The 9,944-nt window shown below is 31.0% G+C and overlaps 1 protein-coding gene across 1 annotated transcript; it reads left to right on the top strand.

Annotated features, from left to right (window-relative positions):
- Positions 1-251: 251 nt before the first annotated feature.
- On the top strand, positions 252-1,988 carry LOC143909166 (uncharacterized). The gene is made up of 3 exons (XM_077427067.1): positions 252-330; positions 1,524-1,556; positions 1,783-1,988. Exons 1-3 carry the CDS (start codon positions 252-254, stop codon positions 1,986-1,988), a joined length of 318 nt encoding a protein of 105 aa, XP_077283193.1.
- The last annotated feature ends 7,956 nt before the right edge of the window (positions 1,989-9,944 follow it).

The raw sequence follows: 9,944 nt of genomic DNA, 5'->3' as shown, positions 1-9,944 counted from the left end.
AGAGTTTAACTCTCCCTGGAGTTTAATTCCCCCTAGAGTGTTACGCATGTCTCTTGTTTGCAGACGACTTCAAGGATGAGAGGCAAGCCTCTCTCCTACAAGTGGACATTAACGCTGTTTTAGAGTTCAGTTCCAGTTTAGGCCTTGAACTGAATACTAGTAAATGTGCTATAATGAGTAATGGACGTGCGCATTCGTTCTATTGTCACGGATATTCCATTGGATCTGTGTTGTTGAAGCGTGTGGAATCTATGGTTGACTTGGGTATGACTTTTGATCCTCAATTCACCTTTCACAACCACATAAATACAGTTGCTGACGTTTCCTTTCGTCGATTTGTATGCGCCTTGAGATATGTTTGGTTATTCTTCAACCCTTTGCCTTCTCGCTTGCTTTTCAACTCACTTGTGAGAAGTAAGCTTGAGTATAATGCGATTGTGTGGAATCGGCATGAAGCAAATTACACTCTTATGATCGAAAAAGTGCAAAAAACATTTCTTCCTTTTCTCTATAGGAAAGAGTATTACCCATATCTCTACCCTACTCCTTTCTTTTTGGGCATGCTTGGTTTTAATTCCCTTGAACTTCGGAGAAACTTCTCATTAATTCGTTTCGTTTTCCAGCTACTACGTGGTAATACGTCATGCCCTTTGTTGCTGGAACAGTTGGGATGTGCGCGCTAACATCATCATTTGATGGTTGTACCTCATGCTCGCACAGTTCTTTTTCGAATGGCTCCTATTCCAAGAGCTATTCGACTTCTCAATGAAATCGTTGCTGCTGTGTCTGAAAGCGATATTTACCACTTTGGTGAGCGTAAATAATCGGATATTATTTTAACATATTTATGTGTTAAGATGCGCTCATCATTATTTTCTTAATTTGAATGTGATGTATGAGTAGAATCTTAATCTACTCTCTTCCATTTGGGCCTCGCTGTGATTTATTCTTTATTTTTATTTAATTGTATTGTTTTTTTTTCCTTATGTACATTTTATGTATTATTTTTCTTTTGTTCAATTTGAAAATATGAATGGGATTTGAGTATTTTATTTATTCTTTTATTTGATTTTTTCACCTTTGTTAATTTTTTATGTATTATTTTTCTTTTTTTTTATCATGTTTTTCTGCTTTTGCTTTATTTTTCTTTTTATTTTATGTATTTTACTTTATTGCTCTTTTTCAAATGTAGGCCATTGTGGGACATTAGGTTCTTCCTGTAATGCCACAATGATCCAAAACTATAAATAAATAAAATAAACGGAAAATGATGTACATATGTACATATGTACATATGTACGTGCGTACGCTCTAGTTTATAGTTTTCTTCGGTCATTTTCGGGACTTTATATTTGTATAATTTAATACATTTTTAGCATAACTTTGACGTAGTTAGTCACCAGGTTAATTATAACTGTTACAAAGCGTCATTTTTTCTTTATTCACCGATATATGTATGTATGTATGTATGAAAGTGTTATTGCTATGCGAGATAAATTCTCGATTTTATGGCAATTTTACAGGCAACACATTCTCGTGTGACGCTACGGTTAAAGGTAAGTTTATACCAGCACATATGTAGTATGAACAGTGGGCGAGTGCCAAGGGCCAAGAGGGGCGCCGAAGGCGTCCCTCGCCTTTTTTTTTGGTGAAGCATTTAATATTTCAGATGAATTCTGTATTTTTGAAATTTTCATTTATATATACGTACATTTTATGTTTCAATTATGTACATACGTATTTTGTTCCGAGGCAGTGTAATGATGTTTTACTTTTATTAAGTTGCAGCTGTATTCTTGGAATATAATAGAGCGTTCGAAACCATAGATAGGAGAAGATTAATAGATAAATTAAGTAAGCTAATATTGGGTGGGAAAGTATTAAGTTGGTTTGAATGTTATCTGATTAATAGAAGACAGAATGTAAAAATTAATGAAAGAGTTTCTAAAAGATTGTTCCATTTGGAGTACCACAGGGATCTAAATTAGGACCTCTGTTGTTTATTTTATATATTAATGATTTGGTTAAAGTATTTGATATATGTAAAGTTCATATGTTTGCGGATGATACGTTAGTTTATATTGTAGATGATGATGTGCAAGTTATGAGTGATATTTTATGTAGGGAATTACAGTATTTAAGTGATTGGTTATGTGAGAATAAACTGAAAGTGAACTTAAGTAAAACTAAGATGATGTGGATGAATAATAAAGGCATTGTGAGTGATGTGATTATGGATGGGAGAGTGGTAGAAGTAGTTGATAATATTAAGTACATATTTAGGCATTTATTTGGATTGTAAATTAAGTTTTAAGGTGGACGCAGATTATATTATTAAAAAGATGGCAAAAAAAGTTGGCGTACTTCGTAGGTTAAGAAATTTATTAAGTATAAAAAGTAAAATATTAATATATAATTGTATTGGACGGCCTCATACTGTATATTGCGCCACAGTGCTCAATCTATGTAGTGGATTGTGTATTGATAAACTGCAGAAAGTGCAGAATAGAGAAATGCGTGCAATTTTGAATGTGAGGAAACGTAAGAATGTTAGAAGTATGTTAGATGAATTGAAATGGTTGGATATTAGAAACAGTCTTAAATTAAGCACTTTAAAACTTGTATATAAGCTAGACAAGAATCTATTACCGAAATATTTTAATAATTACATAGTTAGGAATAGAGATTTACATAATTATAAAACTAGAAATAGGAATAAATTAATTATAGGCAGAGTAAAAAAAGCAAGAACTGCAGGAGGTGTCTTTCACAGATGTATTCAAATCTATAATGCCCTTCCTGAAAACATTAGAAGTGCTAATAACATTGGTGCTTTCTTGAAGGGTGTTAATGGATACCTTTGTGGAAGATGATGTAATTATATAGGTTAATAAATGCAATGTTTGGCATTATAATTTTATGTTATAGTTACTAATTATAGTTTTTTTTTGTTAATTATATTATGTTATTTTGTAGTTACAATTATAGTTTTTTTTTGTTAATTATATTATGTTATTTTGTAGTTACAATTATAGTTGTTACTTTTGTTATATATTCATTAGCAATTTGCTATTTTAAATAAATAAATAAAATAATTTTGAATTCTGAGAAATTGACCGAAGGAACGAAAACGAACAATGGTACGACGAAACTGCTTCCAAAAATACATAAAGACTGGATACAGTTTTCTAAGTTTTATGTACCCTAAGTCCAATTTATTTCAAATTTCGTCAATATAAGGTTTACATATTCTTAGCATTACGTTTTAGAACTTCAGCGTTGTAGAACTTCAGCATGTTTCATCATCATAGCTGATTTTTTTATGTATAAGTAATTATTTTTATTATTCTAATTGAAAAAAATAATTTCCTTTTGTTGTGAATAAATAAACACAAAAAATTATGTCAGGTGAATTGGCTATAGACAAATCCCTAACTTTAAATTTAGGAAAAATATTATATAGCAATTATATAGTAATTACAAGAAAGATTTAAATGATTTCAACAAGTGGCAAAAGAATTTAATTTTTTGACTGGTGAGGGCTTATTGACTTTATCTGAACAAAATTTAGAAAAAAAGAAGGGATAAAACCTTGTAAACAAAAGTACTTGGAAATAGGTTGTGATCGATTTCTAAATGAATTTAATCGCACATGAAAACTTTCATATACGATGTTAATTGAATAATATATTACTTAAATGATCATTAGACTTATAAAAATGTATCCCATGTTGTTTATTGTGTGTGTTTTGAATGTATCGTGCAATTTTTTTACTAACCTCTTATTTAACGATGCACTTTCCTATTGCCTTGCCCAGAGAAGTTTTTATCGGACATACGTCGACCACCAAGCACCAAATACGACTGATGCTAAAATTATTTAGGATTGTTTGTGGACAATCGTCACTTGACAACAATACATATATATATATATATATATATATATATATATATATATATATATATATATATATATATATATATATATATATATATATATATATATATATATATATATATATATATATATAAAATATCGCTATTCTGTGTGCCTGTCTGTCTGAGATAACGCTCGCCGTACTATAATAGTCGTTTTGATACAAACTGAAAAAATGAAAAAAATGAAAAAACTGAAAAAATGAAAAAAATGAAAAAATTGAAAAAATGAAAAAAATTAAAAAACTGAAAAAATGAAAATTAGGAAAAAAATGAAAATTATGAAAAAAATTTAAAAAACTGAAAAAACCTGAAAAAAACTGAAAAATATGAAAAAACTGAAAAATATGAAAAATATGAAAAAAATGAAAAAAAAAAAATTTTTGTTCCCCATACTGGTTGACGGTTGATCGTCCGTCACATATATACAAATATACATACAAATATACAAATATACAAATATATTTAGCGACAGTCCGTTTTTATATATATAATATTGTATAACTTGATATTAAGTTTAAACTTAATTTCAAGCTAGTTATATCTTTTTATAAATCATGACAACGTGATCAGTGATCGATTCCGAGTTCGAATCAGTCAAAATCTGGAATTCGAATTTTCGCATGATCACGAAACTTCATCTCTTGTTACTACGTACATAGATAAAGTAAAAACTTATTTTCCAAGTATTCGAATCGTTGGAAAGAGATGATTGAAACTATATTGGGAGATGGTACATATTATATGTATGTGTTTATTTCAACATCCAAAATGTCGGGTTCCTCCATTAGTTGAGGAATGAAAAGTTTATGTATGTGTTCACTTGTAGTTTCCTTACATTATCTTTCCATTTCAATTTTTTTATAGAAGATGTAAAAGCAGAAAAGGTTCACCTTCGACCAGGTCGAAGTTCATGTGCACACGCAGTGGAGGCAATTCACTAGTGGGTTGATTGGCCTTTAGCTACCGCAAATTTTTCCTGCCTTAAGGCTTTTGCACGCTCGACTTGGCCAGCTTTAAAGCCACGGCAAAATATACAAATGCCTTTTGGTAAATTTGACTTAACGGTTCGCCAAAAGTTCAACACACAAAACACACACACACACACACACAAACATACCCCGGTTTGTGCCGGCGTAGTGCACACAGATTTCCCGTTGGGTTGTGGTAAACATTATTATACAACTTAGATTAGGCTTCTTCTGCCGTCGGAAAAAAGGAAAAGTTGAATATTTATTTACCACTGACACGCACAAATAAGCAAACATACATATGAATGTACATATGTATGGTTCATGTAAGTTATAATTAATATGGATGTCAGTTTAAAAACATGAAAATTTTGTTGGATATCGGTCTTATTAGGTGCAAATTTTAATTCTCAATGTGTTAAAACTATTAGAAACTAGTCTTGTGCCCTTTGATTTTTACGGGTGGCTTCGAGTCTGTCTGTCGCTGACGTCACCCGTTCCAAGTCAGGCACTCAGTATCAGGAGCAATTGTCAGACGCTCAGGTCTCCACTTCCCCGCGTATCATTGACACGATCGGCCGTCACGCCACATCCCTATGCATAACATAAATTCCTGGTATTCTAAAATTTGTTTATATATATATATATATATATATATATATATATATATATATATATATATATATATATATATATATATATATATATATATATATATATAAAATATCGCTATTCTGTGTGCCTGTCTGTCTGAGATAACGCTCGCCGTACTATAATAGTCGTTTTGATTCGAAATACATATGTATGTACGTCACAGCTAAAACACTGCCAACCAAATTTATGAATATAATAACAAAATGTATGTATGTATGGTAAATACAGAACGTATATGAAATATATATACATTTATATATATATATATATATATATATATATATATATATATATATATATATATATATATATATATATATATATATATAATATCGCTATTCTGTGTGTCTGTCTGTCTGAGATAACGCTTGCCGTACTATAATAGTCCTTTCGATTTGACATAAATATGTATGTACGTCGCAGCTAAATATAATAACAAAAGAAAAAAACTTCTATATATGTATGTATATGTATACTGTTTGCTACCAATTTTTCCTTTAGGAAAATAGACGGCGCTAAGTCTCTGAGCGTTTACCGCCATCTATTGAAAATTTATTTAATTAATTAATTTTTCTATTGGTATTTTATATTGTTTATAAACGTTTAAAAACAAATATTAAATTAAGTATATTTAAAAGGTATTTGAAAAAAATTCGATCGCGTGCGAATTGAACACAGGATCTACACATTACTTTTATTTAATAACTTAATATGCCAACACCTATGCGATTATATTTCATCGGGTACAACACTAATTATGAAATATTAAAGAAATTTGAACCGTGATTTCGATACAGTAAAAAGAGAGAAAAAGTTTAATTTAATTATTAGACATGTTGTCAAGTAATCGAAAAGATTGAATGACTTTTTTGTATTTCAACCGGTGCGAAGTATTGAGTTTTCAAGCCCTGAAAAGTATGTACCCAATCAAAAAACAAGTAACGTTATTACGAAAAAGTTAAATATTTCAATTTAGTTCGCGAAGATAACATGATCATATTACACCGATTTGTACCATATATTTTTTTGAACGAAAATGTCATTGCGAAGTACATACATACATACATACATATCAGAATACACACATACATATGTACATACATACATATTAGGATACATATGTATGTACATATTAAAATACATGCAGACAAATTAACTAATTACACTGTTCGACACGAAAAATGTTACGGAGACGAGATATGACTTTTCTTATAGATCTATGCCCAGTGAACACGAATCTGGTAATAAAAAGTGTTGATTGGCTCGAGATTCGGAGATATATGTGTTTTTTAAATCGCGCGATTTTTCTATATCTTGGTGTTGTTCGGTCGATTTCTCAAAATCTGTTAATTTCCTGTTAAAAATGAATATTGGAATCTACAGTCGGGTATTTTATCTTTCATTTGTAGTACTTTTCAGCTTTCAAATCTCTCTAAGTAGTCGTCCAGTTCAAATCAAAAGTCAAAATTACGTATTTTCACTTGGGATTTTTTCCCACTGTTAATACTATATTATATTGAGTATTTTCTATTGAAACATGTTTATTAGGATAGTGTTCTGGGCACACTATTTTTTGATTTCGTTTAAAAGGGGTAATTGGATGTGTGGTGAATTTTAAACCGGTTAGTTTTCGAGCAAAAATTTCGTATTAGTAGAGAACATATTTGTGTTGCGTGCACTGCAATCATTTTTTGCTGTAATGTGCGATGTATGCAACGATATAGAGTGGTCACAAACTTTTTTCAATGTGTTTTTAAATAATTTTGTAATGAAATAATTAGAAGGATTTGAATTTAATAATATATTTATTGAATACGAATATGTATAGCGTAAAAATAAGTATCAGTACATTTTAATTACCCGAATAAAAATAAAAATAGACATGGAAAATAAAAACAAAAATCAAAATGAAATTAAATACGAAGATAATGAACATTTCAAAGATAAATAATTGTGAAAAAATAAAAATATATCTATATTAAAATAAAATATAATGTTATATATGTTCTGATATTGAAATATCAGAACATATATAGGAATAAAAACAAAAAATTTAATTTTTTTAAGTTCTTTGTACCTACTTAAAAAATATAATGCTTTCGAAACAAAAATATATAAAATTGAAAAATTAAAAATATTTATTTATAAAAATGAAAAAAACATGAATAATATAATGAGAATATTTACATACATATATCACAGATATAAACATGATTGATAACTGGTTTTCCTCGATAAAATACATTGCCTTCATCTTTTTCGTTTGTATACAAATTCTGGTTCAGCTCGACTCAATGTCCAGCAATAATCCGCTAACATTGTTGAACTGCATTTACCCTGGTACCGCTTCTCCATCACCGAAATATCTTGATGAAACCGTTCACCATGCTCGTCGCTCACTGCACCACAGTTATCCGGGAAAAAATTTAAATGAGAATGGAGTATATGTATCTTCAATGACATATTGCAACCTAATTTTTCATAAGACGACAAAAGATTTTTAACAAGTTCCTCGTAATTGTCAGATTTTTTGTTTCCAAGAAAGTTGTTTGCTACCAACTGGAATGCATTCCATGCTGCTTTTTCGTCACCATAGATAATACGGTTAAACTGTTCATCTTTCATGAGCTCCCGAATTTGTGGACCAACAAAAATGCCTTCTTTAATTTTTGCGTCACTAATTTTTGGAAATTTCTTGGCTAGGTATTTAAAAGCTGGTTCATCTCGATTCATAGCTTTAACAAAATTCTTAAATAGACCTAATTTGATATGCAGTGGTGGTAATAAAATTTTAGTGGAATCCACAAGTGGCAGATGCTTTACATTTTTTTCTCCTGGTTCGAGTGATAGTCGGACTGGCCAATCCATCTTCTTGTAATGGTCTTTTTTCGCTCTACTGTCCCACTCGCATAAGAAACAACAGTATTTTGTGTAGCCTTGTTGCAATCCTAATAAAATACCTATTACTTTGAAGTCACCACACAGCTTCCATTTATGTTTATCATAATTGATGTATTTTAAAAGGGTTTGCATATTTTCATACGTTTCTTTTAAATTGTCTGCATACCCAATTGGAACTGCCGGTAGGGTGTTTCCATAGTATAATAAAACGGCTTTTAGGGCAGATTTTGAAGAATCAATAAATAGTCTCCATTCTTCTGGATCATATTTATATTTTAGAGCGTTCATCAAACCTTCTATGTTTTCGCAGATGGTAAGTCTTCCATACATTCTAAAAAAACACTCGAAATCTGCATGGCGGCTACGAAACGAAGTTACTTTTACTTTTTCCTGTAGGAATTTCCATTGTTGTAACCTAGATCCCAATAATTCTGACTTGTATTTTGGCAAGTCTAGATCTCTGGCAAGGTCGTTTAATTTGTTTTGATCCATCTTAAGATTTGGATCAGGCTCGACATCGTTTTGAAAATCCGGATCTCTTGAGGTTGATGGCAGTTCACAAATTTTGTTTATCTGTTCGGGTTCAAATATTGTGGAAATTTGCGGTGGTACTGGAATAGAGAATTCTTCATTGTGGGGTACAGGACGAAGTGCGGATGGTATGTTGGGGTAGGTCATACTTAGCCTTTTCTTTCGAGTAATGCCACTCCGAATCGGAGGAGTAACACAAAAATAGCAATCGTTGTCATGATTCCTTGGTTCTCTCCATATCATGGGAATAGCAAAACGCATTGATCGTCTCTTCCCTAACAACCAACCGCTAAGATTTGATGTACAAATATTACAACATATATGTGGCGCCCAGCTTTTATCCTGATCGCCTATCTCACACCCAAAGTATAGATGGTAAGCCCTTTTGATTGTTTGGGTTATAGAACGTCTTTGCGATAAAAAAGTGATATTACCGCAAATGTAGCAAAAGTTATCTGGTCTGTTTATACACTGCCGTTCCATTTTGTCCACACGTTGCACATTAACGGTAAAGAGAACACAAAGTTATTTATGACGGTCGCGAGGATTAAAAATCAATTTTAATATCACACACTCAAACAGTTCAAACAAAAAAAAAAAAAAAATTTACGTAAATATACGTTTAAAAAAATTAAGTCTATAACTTCGATCCGTAAAATTCTATGGTTTTATCAACACCTTTCGAACTGAAAGACCTCTCGAAGGGAACTGAAGTACAATACGAATGTATAAACACATAAGAGGTAAAAAGAGCGCGAGCATAGTGAGTCATCGACCATCGTATAACTCTTGCAGCGTACGCTTCACTAGCTACATATACATATGTACAGAGCACGTAACACAAATATGTTCTCTACTAATACGAAATTTTTGCTCGAAAATTAACCGGTTTAAAATTCACCACACATCCAATTACCCCTTTTAAACGAAATCAAAAAATAGTGTGCCCAG

Source organism: Arctopsyche grandis, chromosome 3, assembly GCF_051622035.1.
Source record: "Arctopsyche grandis isolate Sample6627 chromosome 3, ASM5162203v2, whole genome shotgun sequence".
NCBI lineage: Eukaryota > Metazoa > Arthropoda > Insecta > Trichoptera > Hydropsychidae > Arctopsyche > Arctopsyche grandis.
This window is presented reverse-complemented; position numbering and strand designations above follow the sequence as displayed.

Coding starts and splice junctions, on each gene's coding strand:
- LOC143909166 (XM_077427067.1), top strand. CDS start 252: ATGGTTGACTTGGGTATGACTTTTGATCCTCAATTCACCTTTCACAAC. Junction 331..1,523: donor AGTTGCTGACGTTTCCTTTC/GTCGATTTGTAT, acceptor GCAATTTTACAG/GCAACACATTCTCGTGTGAC. Junction 1,557..1,782: donor GTGTGACGCTACGGTTAAAG/GTAAGTTTATAC, acceptor ACTTTTATTAAG/TTGCAGCTGTATTCTTGGAA.